Here is a 23119-nt window from a genome sequence, read left to right on the forward strand (position 1 = left end):
TTGTCTCATGAATTTTTCTAAATTTTAAATAAAAAACAAAAAGAAACTTGGGAGAAGGGGGCAGAACGTGAGCTGCTTAAAGTAATTTATAAATTTTTGTGGGTTTTTTGGGGTAACTTGCTTTTTCTCATCAGCATGGTATGTTACTAGTAAAGAGTGTATATATGCAACAATATTTTAAGGGTTCTTTTGCAGTAGTTTTGAATATAGAGTTATTAACTGGCAAAAATCATTGTATGCTGGTATTTTAGACAGCATACGTATTTGGTGGTAATTTGTATTGACGCTAAGGGAAAATCAGTCTCATCTCTTCCATAGTTTATTAGTGCTATGGACTTGAGTGAGTTGTTTAACTTCTCTTTAGACCTCAGTTTCCTCTGCTTCCCTGCAATCTTTCAGGAAAATCTAGAGATAAAGAGTCTCTACCGTAGTTCAATTTTAGTCTGGTCATGACGTCCTGATCCATCTACATCATCTCTGCTGCCCCTTCCTTCCATCTCTGTCATACAACTACTAACTTTTAACAAGTTCTAGGTGTCTTTCTAATACTCTTCCTTCTGCCTGAAATAGCACTCTGCTCACTGAAACTCTCCGTCAGGTGCCTCAGCACATAGTTTGTAACCTTAATATAGACAGCTAAACTGGTGTAATATAATTCTATCACCTTTTCCCCCTTTAAACCACAAACTAATCTGTTGTAAGGATCATCTTAGACACTGTCTAACTTTTCTTAAGAGAAAGAATATTTATATTTACATAAGTCCTTCAGTTCAGTTCAGTTCAGTCGCTCAGTCGTGTCGGACTCTTTGCGACCCCATGCATCGCAGCACGCCAGGCCTCCCTGTCCATCACCATCTCCCGGAGTTCACCCAGACTCACGTCCATCGAGTCAGTGATGCCATCCAGCCATCTCATCCTTGGTCACCTCCTTCTCCTGCCCCCAATCGCTCCCAGCATCAGAGTCTTTTTCAATGAGTCAACTCTTCGCATGAGGTGGCCAAAGTACTGGAGTTTCAGCTTTAGCATCATTCCTTCCAAAGAAATCCCAGGGCTGATCTCCTTCAGAATGGACTGGTTGGCTCTCCTTGCAGTCCAACGGACTCTCAAGAGTCTTCTCCAACACCACAGTTCAAAAGCATCAATTCTTTGGTGCTCAGCCTTCTTCACAGTCCAACTCTCACATCCATACATGACCACAGGAAAAACCATAGCCTTGACTAGACGGACCTTAGTCAGCAAAGTAATGTCTCTGCTTTTGAATATACTGTCTATGTTGGTCATAACTTTTCTTCCAAGGAGTAAGTGTCTTTAAATTTCATGGCTGCAGTCACCATCTGCAGTGATTTTGGAGCTCAAAAAATAAAGTCTGACGCTGTTTCTACTGTTTCCCCATCTATTTCCCATGAAATGATGGGACTGAATGCCATGATCTTCATTTTCTGAATGTTGAGCTTTAAGCCAACTTTTTCACTCTCCACTTTCACTTTCATCAAGAGGCTTTTTAGTTCCTCTTCACCTTCTGCCATAAGGGTGCTGTCATCTGCATATCTGAGGTTATTGATATTTCTCCCGGCAATCTTGATTCCAGCTTGTGTTTCTTCCAGTCCAGCGTTTCTCATGATGTACTCTGCATATACGTTAAATAAGCAGGGTGACAATATACAGCCTTGATGTACTCCTTTTCCTATTTGGAACCAGTCTGTTGTTCCATGTCGACTGCTAACTGTTGCTTCTTAACCTGCATATAGGTTTCTCAAGAGGCAGGTTAGGTGGTCTGGTATTCCCATCTCTTTCAGAATTTTCCACAGTTTATTGTGATCCACACAGTTAAAGGCTTTGCCATAGTCAATAAAGCAGAAATAGATGTTTTTCTGGAACTCTCTTGCTTTTTCAAGGATCCAGCGGATGTTGGCAATTTGATCTCTGGTTCCTCTGCCTTTTCTAAAACCAGCTTGAACATCAGGGAGTTCACAGTTCACGTATTGCTGAAGCCTGGCTTGGAGAATTTTGAGCATTACTTTACTAGCAAGTGAGATGAGTGCAATTGTGCCGTAGTTTGAGCATTCTTTGGCATTGCCTTTCTTTGAGATTGGAATGAAAACTGACCTTTTGCAGTCCTGTGGCCACTGCTGAGTTTCCCAAATTTGCTGGCATATTGAATGCAGCACTTTCACAGCATCATCTTTCAGGATTTGAAACAGCTCAACTGGAATTCCATCACCTCCACTAGCTTTGTTTGTAGTGATGCTTTCTAAGGCCCACTTGACTTCACATTCCAAGATGTCTGGCTCTAGATTAGTGATCACATCATGATTATCTTGGTCGTAAAGATCTTTTTTGTACAGTTCTTCCGTGTATTCTTGCCACCTCTTCTTAATATCTTCTACTTCTGTTAGGTCCAGACCATTTCTGTCCTTTATCGAGCCCGTCTTTGCATGAAATGTTCCCTTGGGATCTCTAATTTTCTTGAAGAGATCTCTAGTCTTTCCCATTCTGTTGTTTTCCTCTATTTCTTTGCATTGATTGCTGAAGAAGGCTTTCTCATCTCTTCTTGCTATTCTTTAGAACTCTGCATTCAGATGCTTATATCTTTCCTTTTCTCCTTTGCTTTTTGCCTCTCTTCTTTTCACAGCTATTTGTAAGGCCTCCCCAGACAGCCATTTTGCTTTCTTGCATTTCTTTTCCATGGGGATGGTCTTGATCCCTGTCTCCTGTACAATGGCACAAACCTCTGTCCATAGTTCATCAAGCACTCTATCTATCAGATCTAGGCCCTTAAATCTATTTCTCACTTCCACTGTATAATCATAAGGGATTTGATTTAGGTCATATCTAAATGGTCTAGCGGTTTTCCCTACTTTCTTCAATTTGAGTCTGAATTTGGCAATAAGGAGTTCATGATCTGAGCCACAGTCAGCTCCTGGTCTTGTTTTTGTTGACTGTATAGAGCTTCTCCATCTTTGGCTGCAAGAATATAATCAATCTGATTTCGGTGTTGACCATCTGGTGATGTCCATGTGTAGAGTCTTCTCTTGTATTGTTGGAAGAGGGTGTTTGCTATGACCAGTGTGTTCTCTTGGCAGAACTCTACTAGCCTTTGCTCTGCTTCATTCCCCATTCCAAGGCCAAATTTACCTGTTACTCCAGGTGTTTCTTGACTTCCTAGTTTTGCATTCCAGTCCCCTATAATGAAAAGGACATCTTTTTTGGGTGTTAGTTCTAAAAAGTCTTGTAGGTCTTCATAGAACCTTTCTACTTCAGCTTCTTCAGCATTACTGGTTGGGGCATAGACTTGGATTACTGTGATATTGAATGGTTTGCCTTGGAAACGAACAGAGATCATTCTGTCGTTTTTGAGACTGCATCCAAGTACTGCATTTCAGACTCTTTTGTTGACCATGATGGCTGCTCCATTTCTTCTGAGGGATTCCTGCCTGCAGTAGTAGATATAATGGTCATCTGAGTTAAATTCACCCATTCCAGTCCATTTTAGTTCATTGATTCCTAGAATGCCCACATTCACTCTTGCCATCTCCTGTTTGACCACTTCCAATTTGCCTTGATTCATGGACCTGACATTCCAGGTTCCTATGCAATATTGTTCTTTACAGCATCGGATCTTGCTTCTATCACCAGTCACATCTACAACTGGGTATTGTTTTTGCTTTGGCTCCATCCCTTCATTCTTTCTGAAGTTATTTCTCCACTGATCTCCAGTAGCATATTGGACACCTAATGACCTGGGGAGTTCCTCTTTTGGTATCCTATCATTTTGCCTTTTCCTACTGTTCATGGGGTTCTCAAGGCAAGAATACTGAAGTGGCTTGCCATTCCGTTCTCCAGTGGACTTCAAGTCTTTAGCATAGTAATATTTGTGTAAGTGATCAATACATGTTTGTTGAACAAAATGCTGAAAACCTCCGCGTATAATAGGTTTGTTTGTCAGTATTTTCTTCTGATGCCTTAGTTTACTTCTTGATTGAACTGTAAGCTTTAGGAACAAAGGAAATGTTTCTTAGTCAAGGTTGAATATAGGTTTTTCTTTTTTTTTCCTAGAACTACTACATATTTTGCTTAAATCCAGTTTACTGTTCCTTTGGAAGATATTGTGTATGAAGTGTGTATCTTTTTAAGACTTCTACTGTTTTCCCTCATTTACTCCACTGACTTATCAATCAATAAAAATTTATTTTTAGGCCTACTGTGTTCCTGGCAACTCATTAATTACTATGGTAATGCAAAGAGTAATAAAACAGAATTCTTAGTTTTGATCCAGTGGGCCAGATGTACATATAAACAAATTATTTCAGTGTTTGTGGGTAAGGATCATAATGACAATATATAAAGAAGGTTATATGGAATGTCTAGCTGCTGAGAGAAATGGGAGTTCCCTTAAATCTTTTGAATTATGGAAAAGTATAAATGCATGAATAATTATGTATGGAATTGGAGGGAACCAGAGATTACATTTGAACTTAAAGTGATAATGAAGAATTTTTCCAGGTTGGGAAAGGCATTGTAAGTAGTGCAAAGGCACAAAGACTGTCCAGAGAATAGTATGTATAGATAGTGGTAGTAGAAGATTATAAGCAAGGGTCACATTTTGAAGGGTACTGTTTGCTGTACCGTCTGTGTCTTAAAGGATCTATGTGTTCTGTACAGTTAAAATTGACAGAAGTTTGAGAAAATATTCAAGCTGGAATGTGACACGATCATATTTCTAACCTAGGAATAGTGGACTCTATATTTCTTGTCATGAGTCTATGAAGACTGGAAATTGCAGCATTCATTTGCCATAGTATTTTAGGAGCTTCATATAAGAGACAAAGATGACACGTGACAGTGATGATCAGTTCAGTTTAGTCGCTCAGTCATGTCCAACTCTTTGTGACCCCATGGACTGCAGCATGCCAGGCCTCCCTGTCCATCACCAATTCCCACAGTTTACTCAGACTCATGTCCATTGAGTTAGTGATGCCATCCAACCATCTCATCCTCTCTAGTCCCCTTCTCCTCCCACCTTTAATCTTTCCCAGCATCAGGATCTTTTCCAGTGAGTCAGCTCTTCGCATCAAGTGGTCAAAGTACTGGAGTTTCAGCTTCAACATCAGTCCTTCCAATGAATATTCAGGACTGATTTCACTTAAGATGGACTGGTTGGATCTCTTCGCAGTCCAAGGAGCTCTCAAGAGTCTTCTCCAATACCACAGTTCAAAAGCATCAATTCTTCAGCTCTCAGCTTTCTTTATAGTCCAACTCTCACGTCCATACATGACTACTGGAAAAACCATAGCCTTGACTAGATGGACCTTTGTTGGCAAAAAAAGTCTTCTGCTTTTTAATATGCTATCTATGTTGGTCATAACTTTTCTTCCAAGGAGTGTCTTTTAATTTCATGGCTGCAGTTACCATCTGCAGTGATTTTGGAGCCCCCCAAAATAAAGTCTGCCACTGTTTCCACTGTTTCTCTATCTATTTCCCATGAAGTGATGGGACTGGATGCCATGATCTTAGTTTTCTGAGTGTTGAGCTTTAAGCCAACCTTTTCACTCTCCTCTTTCACTTTCATCACGAGGCTCTTTCATTCTTCTTCACTTTCTGCCATAAGGGTGGTGTCATCTGCATATCTGAGGTTATTGATATTTTTCCCAGCAATCTCGATTCCAGCTTGTGCTGGATACAGGTGTAGTCCCATCAGATTTTTCAAATTTAGTGAGTGTCAATTCCCAGGTGCATTAGAATTATGCAATAGTTGTGAGTTGTTCTCAACTGTATACAGCTTAAATATAGGATATGAGAGACTAAATAAATTAGTTTTTCTTTTTAATTGAAAAAAAGATGGCATTTAATGTTTTGTGTGGGACCTTCACGGTTTCATTTTATCGTGGATAATTTTTTTTTTCTTTTTAGATTGGACAGCTGGCTTTTAAAGGAATGAGGAGACTCAATAGAATCCAGTCAATTGTGTTTGAGACTGCCTACAACACCAATGAGAACATGCTGATTTGTGCCCCTACTGGAGCTGGAAAAACCAACATTGCAATGCTTACAGTTTTACATGAAATTCGCCAACATTTTCAGCAAGGTGTTATCAAAAAGAATGAATTTAAGGTAGGAATTAAATTGAACAACAGCTTTTTAAAGTGTAAAATCTAAAACCATTTTGCAGTTGTATATATTGTCTGATATCTGGTAGTTTTTAAGGATATTATAAATGAAGTCATATAAACTATGCTGCATGGTTTCCTTCATTACTTTTAGGCAATACCTCTTTGTGTTATGAAAGTCCCACTACCCCTGTGAAAGCTATCAAAATGCACTTAGCTTTAGAGCACCAATTTTCAAAGTGAAGATGCTATATAAGCATTCCATAGTTCTTTAAATAGCTGTACACTTATACAACAAAGATAAGTATTTTTCATCCATCAATATTAATATTTTTCACCCTAAGTGGCTAGAATCGTATGTCACATTAAATATGACTTCAGTTGACTTCTTTGAAACAAATGACATTGTAGTTTTACTCATTCATCAAGCTAGTGTTTCTTGGGCACAGATTGTATATGTTGCTCCAATGAAAGCCTTGGCAGCCGAAATGACAAATTACTTCAGCAAACGTCTAGAGCCACTGGGCATCGTTGTGAAAGAATTGACTGGTGACATGCAGTTGTCAAAAAATGAAATTTTACGAACTCAGGTATGTTGTATACTTAGATTTTTGTTGTTGTTGTTTAATACTATTCTTTTTTTTTCCAGGTAATTGTGAAAATTGTTAAACGACTGTTCCGTTAGTAACTATAAAATGTAATATGAATATTACATGGTGAACTTCTTCTGTTTATAACCACATCTTAGCATCTACAGAAGAGGTTTTTACTGGCGCTTTATTCTGTTATATCCCTTCTAACTTCCATAATTCTTGCTGTATCTTGAATATTGTTAGATTGCTAGTGTAGATATTTAAGTCATTGACAATAGATACTGATCTTTTAAAACAATAGGCAGTAAGGATGTAGATAAGACCAGGCTTCAGTTTTAAGAGCAGGAAAATATATAGACCTTTAAATGATCCCATAAGCATTCTAAACTATTCCATGAAGATGATTTAATGTACATAAAAAAGTTTTTAGTCATCCTTTTTTCAGCAAATAGGATACCATTAAATCATGCATTGTATATAGCACTGTTTAAGTGGAATGTATGACAACTAAGGCATCTAAGATACAATCTCTGCCTGCGAGGAGCTTATACTATGAGTAAAGAAAAACTGCATTAGAACTGCAACTGGATTATCATTAACGGATGCAACATGTAAGTAAGGTGATGTTCATAGTGCTTTAAAAAAATAAAATAATATGTAACCAAATATTAATGGGAGAATTTAGGGGAATTTAGTGGAAAATAGGTGATGAGGCTTTTGAAACAGTGAATAGGCATTGATTTAAAATGTGATTGGAGATTATCTTCAGGTCCTAAGGCTGCCATAACAAATTATCACAAGCATTGTGGCTTAAAATATCAGAAACTTAATTCTCTCACAGTTCTGGAGGTCAGAAGTCTGAAATCAGGGTGACGGTGGGATTTAGTTCCTTCTGGAGGCTCTGATACAGTATCCTTTTCACGTCTCTCTCCTAGTATTTGGTGGCTGCTGGCAGTCCTTGGCATTCTGTAGCCTGTACACACATCCCTCCAGTCTCTGCCTCCTTCTCACATGGACGCTTGTCCTGCATATCTTTCCTCCTACTCTGCTAAGAACACTCTTTAGGACCTACCCCAATACATATGATCTTATCTGAAGGTCCTTCCCTTCAGTATGTCCACAAAGATACTCTTTCTAAATAAGGTTAACTTCTGGGTAGAGATACATTTTGGGATGCATTAATCCAACTCAACAGTGGGAATACTGGGTACAGTGAACCACATAGCAAAGATAGAAAATCAAGTTCCAGTTGAATGTATTTTGGACTTGGTAAGGATAGAGTGCATTGTAATGAACATTTCGGTCAGTTTTGCCAGTTATTATTTTAACTTTTTGTCAACACTTCTTTTTTCATAGACACTCTTAAACAAATCAAATCTTAATATTTATATACAGGCATGTTCATATAGGGGCTTCCCTGGTGACTCAGTGGTAACAAATCCACCTGCCAATGCAGGAGATACAGGTTTGGTCCCTGGGTCAGAAAGATCTTCTGGAGAAGGAAATGGCAGCTCTCTCCAGTATTCTTGCCTAGCAAATCCCATGTGCAGAAGAGCCTGGCATGCTACATACAGTCTATGGGGTTGCAAAAGAATCAGACATGACTTAGTGACTAAACAACAGTGTTCTGTAGTATTTTAAAAGATATATAGCAAAGATTAAGAAATTAAATATTTATGAATAGAAGACTAGTTGGACAGTATGATATTTCACTTGATGAAGTAAAATATTCCTTAAAGTTATGTTTTCTGGTAATTTGTAATAACCTTAGAAATTAAAGTTTAGAAAAAAATACAGAAACAAGTCTTTATATTAATATAATTATCTGTTCTATATAACAACCAAAACACTATCGGGAGAAATAATGACATTAATAGTAGTTATATATGGTAGTAGGATTATGGAAGATTGTTTTCCCCCATGTTTTCTACCATAAGAATGTACTAATGTTACCATCTATAAAATATGCATAATTTTTATTTTACTTTAGACTTCATTTTATTTAGCATAATTATTTTTCTTCAGTATAGTTGTTTCATAATCTATCACTCAGTGCAAATGTAACACTGCCGTTCTGTTGAGGAGAATGAGGCTTACTGAGGTAACAGTTCTTGCCTGGGGTACCATTTCTAGTAAATCATGTAGAAAGAACTGGATTCCAAGTTTTCAAATTTCAAAGTCTGTGATAAGTTTCTGCTAAAATATGTTACTTTTGCCTAACACAATTTATTGTTGGTGGTGGTGGTCTTGGTGATTTAAACCACCAGGATATCAAAGGAATTTGGTAGTATTTGAAAGAAAATCAGTAAAACGAGGATATGGTATGTCCATGCAAGGGAAAAAGTGGTACAATGAAATTAAGGGACGAGATTAAGCCAGTTTGTTCCTCTTTTGCTACTTGCAATTCTAGACTTCTGAAATTTTCTATAAATGTTAAGTTTGGCTGTGGTAATCATATCTCACTCACTGCTATGCCAGATCTAGGGCTTTTCCTCTGTATGTTTCTGCTCTAGTCTCTGCATACCAAAACAGACTGGTTAAAAAAAACAAAAACAGTTCCCTGCATTGATTTGGTCATTCTCATTGCTACAGAAAGGCCACTCTCAAAATGGATATGGAGACACCCAGAATTTGCTGAGACTCCTCAGGGGATCAGAGAGGTTAAAATGCATTTTTGTAACAATGTTATGATGTTATTTTCTTTTACTCTCATTATCTCTCAAGAATATAGTTGAGTTTTCCAGAGGCTACATAACATGTGATTTTCATCATCAATGACAGTTAATAGAATGAGTACTTTGTATTTTTGTGTTGTAAAGATCTCTTAGTTTCAGTTTATAATATAATAAATATTGATAGATTTAACCCAGAAAAAAAAAGCTTTTTGGAGCCTCAGTAATTTTTAAGAGTGCAAAGGAGTCCCAAAGGCAAAACGTTTTAAGAACCACTACTTTAGGAGAAAGCTCCTTGTATATTACATTGGATTCTTTTCATAATCTACATCCAACCTAATGTTCAGCCTTTTTAATGATTTTCTAATATAGACTTCAGCCAGACCGTTTTTGCTTTTTCTAGAATCACCTTACTCAACATTTTCTCAAATGAATTTTCTGGTTAGTAAGTTTCATCTTGCATTTTCTCTTTTCATATCTCCTTTATCCATTGACATTTGTCCGAATCTTACTCATTCTAAAAAACTCAGTTTGAACTCTGTAAGTACCTCATTTCCTCTTGCCTGAGTCCTATAACATTATTCATTTATATTCATAAAATAATACCTAGTCCACCAAGTCCATGCTTTTGGATCTGGTCTTAGAAATTTGAACCACTCTCAAACAAAATTTTGATTGCTATTTTACCATATTCAGTTGCCTTATTGATGCTAATGAAAGAATATTTATGGAAAGAGATAATAACATTTGAATGCAAATTATGGACCAATCATAGTAAGTGCATATAAACATTCTCACTAAGTCATTATAGTAACCTTACTGAGTAGTGTGTTCATTTCATACATGCAGAAAGCAAAACTTGTCAAAATCCATCTCGATTTATGTTATATTTTCAGAAGATTGATTACCGTCTCTTTGTCTCTGGTTTGTTCATCTCCGTACTTCCCTAGATCTGCTCTGTATGCTTTGGCAGGAACCGCGTGCTTGGCCACAGTAGTAGTTTATCAGCGGCTTCCTGTGTTATGCTTGCTTTTCATTCTCCTCCAGTGTACCCCTACTGTCTGTGACAGTAATATTTGTAGACCTGAAACTATATAGTTATTAACCTCTTCCACCCTATCTTTCTATGTATTCTCACATTTTTACAGATTAATAGACTGCACTGCTCTCACCACCTTTGAGATTGGGCTGTAGTGAGAACAAAACAGGAATATTACAGGGCATGTGGGAGTACAGACACACTCAACTTTTTTTGAATTTTTAATTTCCTGCTTTCCTTACTTTTCCACTTTTAGAATTTTAATAGCTTTTTAATGATTCCTATTGTATATTTCTTTTGGTAAGTAAGTTTTCCTATAATTACACGATCAAATATAATCTTAAATTTTCCTTGTCATTTGAAAAATATGTTTTCAATGTCATTTGTTTATTTTATTTTGTTTTACTTTAGTATGGGAAGGCAAATTGATCTCATTTTGCAAGCTCTCTGTCATGCTGTTCTGATCGTATTATTTCCTTGCTCATAAACTTTCATTGGCTCTTTATTGCTTATTGAATTAACCGTAACTACCTAGCTTGTTAAGAATCTTGTATAAATTAAATATAATGTGAGATGTAATCTGTTTTGTGGTTCACTAGGGATTGTCAGGTCAAGCAAAAGTTATGATTTTATTGAGATTTGATATAAAATTTCCTTTTACAAGAGAGAATTGTACAGTTCTAAGATTTATTAGTTATGAGAAATAGTCTGTGTAGGGAACAGACACCTTTGTTACTCAACTGAAGAGCAACTTTAACCAGTTTAGTAAGGTTGTCATCAGTGAAAACATCAATCTACTTTTTAGAACTTATTTTTCATTATTCTATACCTACCATTAATTTCAAACTTCTCCCCCAAATGTATGCTTTATCAAGATAAATTGCTGTTATAATATTCATTTTGCTTTTCAGTGGTTCAATGGAGCAGTCACACTTTTTCTTACATTATTTCCTCAATTCAGATTATCCCTTCTTCATTCTTTCCTAATATCAGGGATGCAATATTCTTTTGAATCTCAGTGAAAGTGCTGGTCAGAAACTTTACAAAGGGTTTCTCCTTTCCTGGCACTAACTCTGGTGTTATCAAAAAGTTTCTGTTCATCAGGGCTGCCCTCCATCAGTACTTTTGTGTAGAGAAAGTATCTAAAAGTATCTTTGGATCTTGAGTGTTTTGTTTTGTTTTGGGAGTGGGTTCTGCACCCTTTTTGCTATCTCATTTTGAGCTTCTTCTGCAACTGGTTGGGATATATAGAAGCCAAGGAAAGAAACCCCAGGGAACTCACTGTCATGTTATTTGTCAAAACCTGAGATCCTTCTTCACTTCTTCTTTCCAAAAAGAGTCTTCTGATGTCTGTTTCATGTATTTTGTCTAGGGCTTTTAGGTGTAATAAATTACTGATGAGATGAAATGTGTCTAATCTGTCTTATCCAGACAGACTTAAAATTACAAGGAGTTTGTTCTATTTTCTTGGGAATACTACATGCATATTTGGAGATAGTGCCAGATTGGTTCCAGACGACCACAATAAAGCAAATATTGCAGTAGAGCAGGTCATGAATTTTTTGGTTTTCCAATTTATGTAAAAGTTATTTATACTGTACTGTAGATGATTACATGTTTAATAGCTCTGTGTCTTAAAAAATAATGTAATGTCCTAATTTTAAAATTAGTAATGCTAAAAAATGCTAGCTATCATCTGACAGCGCAAGGTTGCCACAAACCTTCACCATTTGTTAAAAAAACACAGTATCTGCAATGCACAGCAAGTGAGATGCAGGGAAACGAGGAATGCCTATACTTTAACCCAAGTTTATGAGATCTTTTCTCCTATATTTTTCTTCTAGTAGAGTTAAAACTTGTTTTTCACAGTTAAATCTTGAGTCTCTGAATTTTAGTTGTTATATCTGTGAGGGCAGAGTTCTAATTTTTGTTTTTTTTTAAACCTAAGAAAAGCCAACTATTTCATCATCACCTTCTTTTTAAATTTTCCTGGTAAATTTGAAATGCCATCTTTATGATATTCAAAATTCTACTATTGTGGCTATGACTGAATTTTCTGTTGTTGATTCATGTTGTGTATCTCTAGCCTGGTCTTAGGCCTGTGCTGTTTTAATTACTGTTATTTTAGAATAAGTCTTGAATATAAACAAATTCCAGTTCTTTTTTTTAATTATTTTTCAGAATAGCTTTAGATGTTCTTCAGCCTTTATTTGAGCATTTTCATTTTGAAATCAGACTCTAATTTAAAAGGATCTGTTGTGACTGAGTGACTTCACTTTCACTTTTCACTTTCATGCATTGGAGAAGGAAATGGCAACCCACTCCAGTGTTCTTGCCTGGAGAATCCCAGGGACAGGGGAGCCTGGTGGGCTGCCGTCTATGGGGTCGCACAGAGTCAGACACGACTGAAGTGACTTAGCAGCAGTAGCAGTTGTGATTTTGTAAAAATTGCATTGAGTTTATGAATTACTTTGGGGGAGAACCGACACATTTATCATGTCATCTCTCCATCTATGAGTATTGTATATTTTCTACTTTTTAGGTAATTTTTGCACTTCCAAATGTTTTGTAATTTTTATTGCGGGTCTTCTATTAATACATCTCTTTTAAGATTTATTTCAGAGGATCTTGTATTATTTTTTGCTGTCTTTAAAAATTTCTCTTATGTATTAGCTACCATTGGAGTTTAAGAACATTATCGATTTTTGTATGTTTATATTACATACCACTGTCCTGCTATATGCTCTTATGAATGCTAACAGCTTATCTTAAATATCTTTGATTGTCTATGTTTCTGTTGTTGTTTAGTCACTAAGTCATATCTGACTCTTTTGTGACCCCGTGGACTGTAGCCTACCAGGCTCCTATGTCCATTGGATTTTCTAGCAAGAAAGGTTGCCATTTCCTTCTCCAGGGAATCTTCCTGACTCAAGGACTGAACCCACACCTCCTGCATTATAGGCAGATTCTTTACCCCTGATTACCAGGAAGCCTTGATCGATTGTCTCTGTTGATGGTGAAATAATCTATAAATTACAGCAGTTTAGTCTCAATAACTTTGAGAGTAGTCATGCATTGGAGAAGGAAATGGCAACCTACTCCAGTGTTCTTGCCTGGAGAGTTCCAGGGATGGGGGAGCCTGGTGGGCTGCCGTCTATGGGGTCGCACAGAGTCAGACACGACTGAAGCAACTTAGCAGCAGCAGCAGTCACTGACCCTGATTTCTTTAGCTTAGTGTATGTGTGTTTGTGTTGCTTTAAATAGTTCCTCTTCTGTATTTTTGAACCGAAGAGGGGAATTTACATCAGTTCATTCTGCTTTATTGAGTGAAAGTTACAAAATTCACTGTTCTTACGGTAATGGACAAGACAGTTAAAATGATCACAAAATAGTGACTAAGATATATGTGAGGGGTTACTAAAAAAGTTGATTTTTTTTTTTTTTTGGAAGTCTGGAGCTTCCATATATTTTGCAGAATTACTGAATTAAAAGTTGAAAACAGAACAATATTTTTATCTCTGAGAAGAAAATATGTCATAAAACAGAAAAATAAAAGTAGTATAATGTTCAGAGTTCAAAATCATTCTGGCTGTATTTTTTACTTGTGAGAAAGAGGTTTAACTATTATGACATTTGGAAACATTATCTGTCATTTTAAATTTGGCTAATTGAATATAAATAGCCACTCAGAGCAAGTTTTAAACTACCAGTGTTTCTTTGATTAATAACAATTCCAGACCTTATTTTAAGGGGGAAATTCTTGATAAATTACCTTTGTGTCTTATTCAGAAAAAAAAAAACAGGATTCTTTAAACATATGAATCTTAAATCTCCTGATGACATCTATAACATAAAATATTTTCTTTTGTGTGCTCTTCCATCTTCCATTTAGACATAATTCAAAAAATTTACTTTTAGTAACTTCATGTCTAAGGAATTCATACATACTCTATTTATAATAAAAATAAATTACTCTTGTAATTGAATTAACCAGATCATTTTGTAAAATTATCACTTGACCTAATACTTTTAGACAGAAAATATAAAATGTTTTGCAAAAGAATCCTAGATTTGAGTCATAACAAGGCTGATGTTTTAAGGGACACATTTGAGGTATATGTAAAATCATCATTAAGTAGCTATTTACTGAATTATGAACTTGTATCTCTAAAAATGTCTTAATCCTACATCTTCTTGAGGGCTCATTTGTTGTGCCTCTTTAGCAGTTTCAAAAGTATCCATTTATTAAATTGTCTTAGCTCATTTTAAATTGGGTCTGGTTGGTCTATATAGAAGATGAGAGAGAAGAGCTCTCTGTGGATTGCCTCTGTGGGCGTCAGGTGTCAAGAAGATGTTCAGTGCCTGGGGACAGACACTAATTGTGCTGCAGGCTGCCCTGAAGTTTTGTATGTCCTGAAGGTAAATTTTGCTGCACACTTTTTCAGAGTTCAGTAATTAGTTATGAGGGTTTTATGCTAAAGCCAAAACTGGGAACTTACCAACTTTGTGATTTCAATAATTCTTTGATTTATTTTTGCTTGTTGTTGTTCAGTTGCTCAATTGTGTCCAACTCTTTGCAACCCTGTGAACTATAGCATGCCAGGCTTCTCTGTCCTTCATCTCCTGGAGTTTGCTCAAACTCATGTCCATTGAGTCAGTGATGCTATCCAACCGTCACATGCTCTGTTGTCCCCTTCTCCTCTTGCCTTCATTCTTTCCCAGCATCAGGGTCCTTTCCAATTATTCAGCTCTTCTCATCAGGTGGCTAAAGTATTGGAGCTTCAGTTTCAGCATCAGCCCTTCCAGTGAATGTTCAGGACTGATTTCCTTTAGGATTGTCTGGTTTGATCTCCTTGCTGTCGAAGGGACTCTCAAGAGTCTTTTTCAAAGTTCAGAGGCATTAATTCTTTGGTGCTCAGCCTTTTTTTATTGTTCATCCGTACATGACTACAGAAAAAACTATAGCTTTGACTTTGTAAGCAAAGTCATGTCTCTGCTTTTTAATATGCTGTCTAGGTTGGTCATAGCTTTTCTTCCAAGGATCAAGCGTCTTGTAATTTCATGGCTGCAGTTACCATCTGCAGTGATTTTTGGAGGCTGTGAAAATAAAGTCTGTTACTGTTTTCATTGTCTCTCCATCTATTTGCCATGAAATAATGGGACTGGATGCCATGATCTTAGTTTTTTGAATGTTGAGTTTTAAGCCAACTTTTCACTTTCCTCTTTCACCTTCATCAGTTCAGTTCAGTCACTCAGTTGTGTCTGACTCTCTGCGACCCCATGAACTGCAGCATGCCAAGCCTCCCTGTCCATCACCAACTCCCAGAGCCTACCCAAACTCATGTACATTGAGTTGGTGATGCCGTCCAACCATCTCATCCTCTGTCGTCCCCTTCTCCTGCCTTGAATCTTTCCCAGCATCAGGGTCTTTTCCAGTGAGTTAGCTCTTCGCATCAAGTGGCCAAAGTATTGGAGTTTCAGCTTCAACATCAGTCCTTCCAATGAACACCCAGGACTGGTCTCCTTTAGGATGAACTTGTTGGATCTCCTTGAAGTCCAAGGGACTCTCAAGAGTCTTCTCCAACGCCACAGTTCAAAAGCATCAATTCTTTGGTGCTCAACTACCTTTATAGTCCAACTCTCATATCCATACATGACTACTGGAAAAACCATAGCCTTGACTAGATGGACCTTTGTTGACAAGTAATATCCCTTCTTTTTAATATGCTGTCTAAGTTGGTCATAACTTTTCTTTCAAGGAGTAAGCGTCTTTTAATTTCATGGCTGCAGTCACCATCTACAGTGATTTTGGAGCCCCCCAAAATAAAGTCTGACACTGTTTCCATTGTTCCCCATCTATTTGCCATGAAGTGATAGGGCTGGATGCCATGATCTTCGTTTTTTGAATGTTGAGCTTTAAGCCAACTTTTTCACTCTCCTCTTTCACTTTCATCTAGAGGCTCTTTAGTTCTTCACTTTCTACCATAAGGGTGGTGTCTTCTGCATATCTGAGGTTATTGATATTTCTCCCGGCAATCTTGATTCCAGCTTGTGCTTCATTCAGCCCAGGAATTTGCATGATGTACTCAGAAAAGTTAAATAAGCTGGGTGACAATATAGAGCCTTGACGTACTCCTTTCCCAATTTTGAACCAATCCATTGTTCCATGTCCTGTTCTAACTGTTGCTTCTTGACCTGTTTACAGATCTCTTATGAGGCAGGAAAGGTAGTCTGGTATTCCCATCTCTTGAAGAATTTTCCACAGTTTTTTGTGATCTGCTATGTCAAAGGCTTTAGTATAATCAATGAAGCAGAAGTAGATGTTTTTCTGGAATTCTGCAGATTTTTCTATGATCCAATAGATGTTGGCAATTTGATCTCTAGTTCCTCTGCCTTTTCTAAATCCAGCTTGTACATCTGGAAGTTCTCGGTTCACTTAGGCAACAAAAATGGGCTTCCCTGGTGGCGGTAGTGGTAAAGAACCCATCTGCATTGCAGGAGACATAAGAGACGTGGGTTCAATCCCCGGGTTTGGAAGATCCCTTGGAGGAGGGCATGGCAACCTATGCCAGTATTCTTGCCTGGAGAATCCCATGGACAGAGGAGCCTGGCAGGCCCCAGTTCACGGGGTCACAAAGAGTTGTACACAACTGAAGTGACTTAGCACACATGCAGGGAACATAAATGAAAATGAGAGAAATAATTAAAAATTTTAACTTTTCTTATACTCCATAACAGATTGTCCCAGTATATGTGTGGCAGTACAGTATTTTGGGGAGCTGATGAGTGAATGCCAGAACAGAATGAAAATTCTGTTCATTGTGGGTAGTGACTTGCAAAGTATGGTCAGATAGTCAGATGATCTGATTCCTGTAAGAGACTGATAATCCTACGTGTATAAGAAAAATTAAGATGCCTTGTAGTTGAACGTAACTTATTTAACTTTAACTTAGCATTTTTCAAACTTAATGGAACATAGATCACTTCTTTCACAGAGCAATTAATATTAGAACTTGCTTGAGAAGTGCTACCAGTGAACATATTCACTTGTGTAGTGAAGTCATGTTCCAGGAAGAAAAGTTAATTTTAAGATAGTTGATAGTTTTAAGATAGCTTTGATAGTTTTAAGAAATCAACCTCAGGTAAATATTCTGTGTTGCTCTGGTCTTTGATTTAATGTATCTGACCAAACCTGAATATGTTGGAAGCAGTCTCTTTTAAACCAAATTTTCTTTTCAATGTTTACAACTCTTTCAAATATTTTATGGGTAATTATACTTTAAAATTTTTTGTAATGTTGATATTTATATTCCAGAAAATTCTGTTCATTGTCAGTAGTGACTTGCAATGTATTTGTTTCTTTAAAACAGTTTGCTCATGGAATGCCCTGGGGGTCCATTGGTTAGGACTCTGCACTTCTCTTGCAAAGGGCACAGGTTCAGTCTCCGGTCAGGGAACTAAAATTCTACATGCCACATAGTGTGGCCAAGAAAACAAAGAACAAATTGCTCAAATCCTTTAACTATAAAAGGAGTGTCAGTTTTCCGCACAATGACTCTATAACTGAATACTTGGAATTTAATCATGATCTAAAACTAATGATAAACTCTTCTGGTTTTCCCGAGAGTACTCAGAAATTGCTGTATCAAATAGTGTACAGGTTAATAGTTAATATCAAATATTTTGAAATTATATGCATTTCATGTTTGATATGTGTTTCATTAGGTTATGGTTTTGTGTACAGTGTTGCTCTGTGCCAAAATGAGTCTCAAAAACAGTTATTTTTTCTAACATAGCCTCTCCTTCATTGATGTCATGTTTCTCTTTTAGAAATATCAAGACATTCTTAGAGTGCTGAAATTTTCTCCTCTCGATGGAAGACATTTTTTAATTTATCCATTTCTCCATGCCCTTTTATGACATTTAATACAACTTCTTCCATATCATATCAATTTAACTTTGAAAGTGAAGTCGCTCAGTCGTGTCTGACTCTTTGCGATCCCTTGGACTGTAGTCTACCAGGCTTCTCTGTCTATGGGATTTTCCAGGCAAGAGTACTGGAGTGGGTTGCCATTTCCTTCTCCATTTAACTTTAATCTATTTAACTCAATTTAACTTTAATTCTGGTATTTTAGGACAGCTGATACCCATTTTTATTGTGAGAGAATACTTTTTTTGTTGTTTTGTAATATTTGAGCAACAAACTATTTTTCAGACATCTTGATCAAATTTGGTTAAATTTAAGATATTAATTAAAATTTTTACTTTTTCTTTAATTTTCCATTTCAATTTATAAGAAATTATTTAAATATCACAAAATTCAGTTTAGTTACGTGGGACTTAGGTGTGTGTTAGGGTACAAATTGAATAAGGTTGGAATCTTCAACATGTTAAATTGGTAAAAATCTTTGATCAGAATGATTGATTGATTGATAAAGCCCAGATATAAGCTTTAGAGACCCTCCTACCTTGTGCTCTGAAGTATACCCTTTCATTTCTTATATATTTCCTATTATATATTTAGAAGGAAAGCAAGCAGAAAAAGAGCTTGATAGGTATATCATTTACTTTCATTTTTTCATACTTCACATTTTCCCACATTTGAGAATTTTGCATTTAAACTGGTATTCTGGACTGTGAAAGAAACAGTAATATAAAAAAAATGCCTTTCTTAAGCATTTTCTGAACATCTTATATATAATACCTTGAACTGTACATTGCATAGATCTTATAATGTGGAAAAATTTATGCAGTGCCATTGAGGCTATGACTTCTGTCTGACTCGTGTAAATAGAATTGGTCCATTTAACATTCTGGACAAAGTTCTGATAGGTTGGAGAGTAAATGGATGTAATATACCAAAATAACATTTTCCTAGCAGACAGTTTTGAACCTGAATATATAGTAGAACAAAATAACTTCTTATAAGAATAGAGATTGGGTTTAAATATTTAGAGCATGAAAGATGTCTGGAGTTATAAACAAAACTGAGTTGGAAGGGCAAGCTAGTCCAGAAGAACTCTGGTAACATTTCTGGAACGTTAGAAATATAATGTTACTTGGGGTTTCCCTGGTGGTTCAGACAGTAAAGAATCTGCCTACCGTGTAGGAGACCCGGGTTCAACCCCTGTGTTGGAAAGATCCCCTGGAGAAGGGAATGGCAACCGACTCCAGTATTCTTGCTTGGAGAAGTCCATGGACAGAGGAGCCTCATGGGCTACAGTCCATGGGGTTGCAAAGAGTCGAACATGACTGAGCAACTAAGACACACACACGCACACACACACGTAATGTTACTTTTGCTTTCACGTATAATTTCTAATTGATCTGGTAAAAGGTGCTAAATGCTCCATACTTGCGGTGGGTAGGCGTGTGTTAGGATTTCCTGAATCTTACTCTCCCCTTGAGTTTGAATTGGAAGAGCAAATATGCACAAGTATATGCCATTATAATGACCCTGAGCTGGGAAAGACTGGGAGGAGCAGCAGAGATGAGATAGTTAGACAGCATCATCAACTCAGTGGCCATGAATTTGACCAAACTCTGGGAGATAATGAAGGACAGGGGAGCTTGGCATGCTGTAGTCCATGGAGTTGCAAAGAGTCGGACATGACTTAGTGACTGAACAACAGTGATATATGCTATTCTGCACAGTGTGTTCTAATGGTTCACTCATTTTAGGCGAGGCAACCCTGTGACCATTTTTTCATAAAGCAGAGAATGCTATGACTTAGGAATTATAATCCTAGAATACCTTGTTTGGGCACAGCATTCGCTGGAATCTATACAGACTTACATGGCCCTCAGTTTTAGTAGGACACTACACATTTTAGCTGTGCTATGCTTGTTGTTTTCCTGTGTTGGGGATCAAACGTATATTAACACTGGTGGCATGTATATTGTTAAATACTACAGTAATGCCATTATTTTGTTAGCTATTATACAAAAGCAACTAAAAGGTTTTGTACATCTTATTCTGTAAAAAGTATGCAGTTATTAAAAAAATACAAATTTGGTTAGAGAGCTTCCTGTTCTATAAAAGTTTGAATGATTCTTGACAACTCTAGGGCAAATACATTTTATGAGTCTTAATGATATGCATGTGCTTTTCAGATATTAGTATGTAGCCAGTAATATATGATAGTTCTGGGGAAACTGTATTGTCTTGGCATAATTTGCTTTTTGAACAGTCAATTTCTCTAAAGCTGAACTGCCTTGGGTAGGGCATAGACTTTATAATTCAAGCACATCTTCAAGTTTCTTCTCCTAAGGCATCCACAGAAACATAAGGACATTCTATATACTCATTAGCATCTGAGATATTGTGAATTTATTCTTATCATTTACCTCTAGAATTAAAAAACAACTCTGCTTAAAAGAGCTGATAAATGAAAATATTCAATGTGAATCTGAATTCTTATACTTTCTTGAACAATACCAAATGCTTATGCTTTCTCCAGAAAGCTGTAGTTTGATCTGGTATGATTATCAGTGAGAAAATACAGCTCTATAAGATCCTGAGAGCTTGTTAGGTTGGGGCAATTTCTTGCTTCTTGATTTGAAAGTTTTCTTGATTAGCAAGTTTTCTGTTGTTACGAGTGCTTTAATCACTCTTCAAGGAAGTTGTTGTCAAAAAGGCCCATTTCTCAAACTCTGCCACAGAACTATAAAGTTGCCATAAACCTAAAATGCAAGTGCCGAGCTGGCTAATTTTAGGGCTTGTAGGGAGCTGTGTTTTCTGTAATTTCTGTGACTGATCTAAATAGCTTCTTTTAGATGTATTGTTTTCATTTTCCCATTATTATAAAAAGAATTATCTTTCCTATATCAAAACTGGAAATGTACGAAATCTTATTTTTGTGGAGCTTTGTGCTACTAAAGCCATAAATAACTTTCCTAAAGGAAACTAATTGTACTTGGGCTCATCATTTATTTGAGCCTTTGTTAATTTAAATTCATTACATAGAAATATTTACTGTCTGTTGGTTCATGGATAATCAAACTCACCACAACCTTAGAGGGCATGCCTGTTTGTGTTATGATAAACACTGTTAGATCACGTGTTTTTAAATGGCACTGTATGTTGCAGGTCATTTTCTGTGTATTTTGTTGCATAATTTTACATTTCTAATTGGAATCTTGTGGCACTTTTTTTAAAGTCAATATGAGTTAAAACTTAAATTTATTTTGAAAATTCCTCTACTCTACATTTTTTTTTATTCCAAAAGATAACATGCTCATTGTAGAAGTTTTAAAAATAAAGACAATTATAGAGTTTAGTATATATCCTGTTAATCTTTTTGCTAGGCAAGGATGTATCATGTTAAAAATGAGTTTATTTATTATTTTGTTAAATTTTTCAAATAAATATGTTTGTGTATTATTAAGGATTAGTTCATATTGCATGATATTTGATGGCTGCAGATCACTCCCTTTATTGGATATGTGGTAATTATGTCCTTCTGATGACTTTTGCTTGAAAATAACATTTATTTACTTATTCATAGCAGATTGAACATTGAGGGAAAAGAACCAAATCGGATATTTCAGAGTCTAAATTGATATAGTGAAGAAAAAAATTTTCTCTTCTAGTTTTTAAGTGTATTCTTCGTAAGCTCCTGGTTAAGGGGCTTCCTTTATAGTCACATTTATCAACCACATTACCATAAATGTCTTCTTGCTCACTTTTAGCCATAAGCATAAACTTAAATTTTTTTTTTTTAATTCAGGGATTCATAGGGTCTAGTTTCCTTGAAAGAGTTCCTTGTCTTTTGATGGGTGATGGACTCTCCTAGGCTTACTCATAGGATGGGCAATGAGTTATCTAGATCTCAGTGTTCCAATTATAATTCTTTTTTTCTCTACTATTCAAAGCACATCTGTATGCAAGCTAATTTTAGATCCATTATATTTAGAAAAATAAAAATTATTTTCTTTGGTGCTTTAATATGGTACCTTAATTCTCATTGCTGTCTAATCTATATATTGTAAATATTTCTTTTATTTTAAAGAAATATTGGGTACCTTATCTATAGCATGTACGGCTTGGTGATTTGTATGTGGAGTCAGTCATGTTTACGGCAGGAAAGAATAATACCTAGTTTTTCCTATTTGCCTTAAAACCATTTTTGTTGTGTAGTACTTTGTTCCTTTAAGTTAAAGAAAACTAAAATATCCTAAGTGTCTCACTGTTGTTATTTGATGTAACATATAAAAGATATTTTGAAGTTAACAGCTTTGTACATAGTTGGCCTCCAACAAATGTTAGTTTCTCTCTGCATCTTCATTGAGTTCTGTATTCTCCTAACCCACTGTACTTCATGAGAAATAACCCCAGAGTTTACACTTGATTTATGCTACACTGACGCTTTGAACTAGGCCTGGCTGTTACAATCCAGGAGAAAAGGGAAAAAATGATGGCTTTCCCTCAAGTGTTAGAGGTGACAGTGTAGTTAAGTGTGAGTGGTGTTTATTTGGTAGTATTATAAGTAGAGTATCCTTTTGACTTACCCTTTTGGCAGAATCGGAGAAGGCAATGGCACCCCACTCCAGTACTCTTGCCTGGAGAATCCCATGGGCGGAGGATCCTGGTAGGCTGTAGTCCATGGGATCATGAAGAGTCAGACACGACTGAGCGACTTCACTTTCACTTTTCACTTTCATGCATTGGAGAAGGAAATGGCAAGCCACTCCAGTGTTCTTGCCTGG

General features: G+C 36.5%; 1 protein-coding gene across 1 annotated transcript in view; it reads left to right on the top strand.

The window, feature by feature from the left end:
• ASCC3 (activating signal cointegrator 1 complex subunit 3) overlaps positions 1-23119 on the top strand; it is a 345247-nt gene that overhangs the window by 95306 nt on the left and 226822 nt on the right. Inside the window, exons 9-10 of the mRNA XM_018053127.1 lie at positions 5911-6111; positions 6557-6697. Of these exons, the coding sequence (XP_017908616.1) occupies positions 5911-6111; positions 6557-6697 (342 nt within the window). The remainder of the gene's footprint in view (positions 1-5910; positions 6112-6556; positions 6698-23119) is intronic.

Source organism: Capra hircus, chromosome 9 (assembly GCF_001704415.2).
Source record: "Capra hircus breed San Clemente chromosome 9, ASM170441v1, whole genome shotgun sequence".
Lineage (NCBI taxonomy): Eukaryota > Metazoa > Chordata > Mammalia > Artiodactyla > Bovidae > Capra > Capra hircus.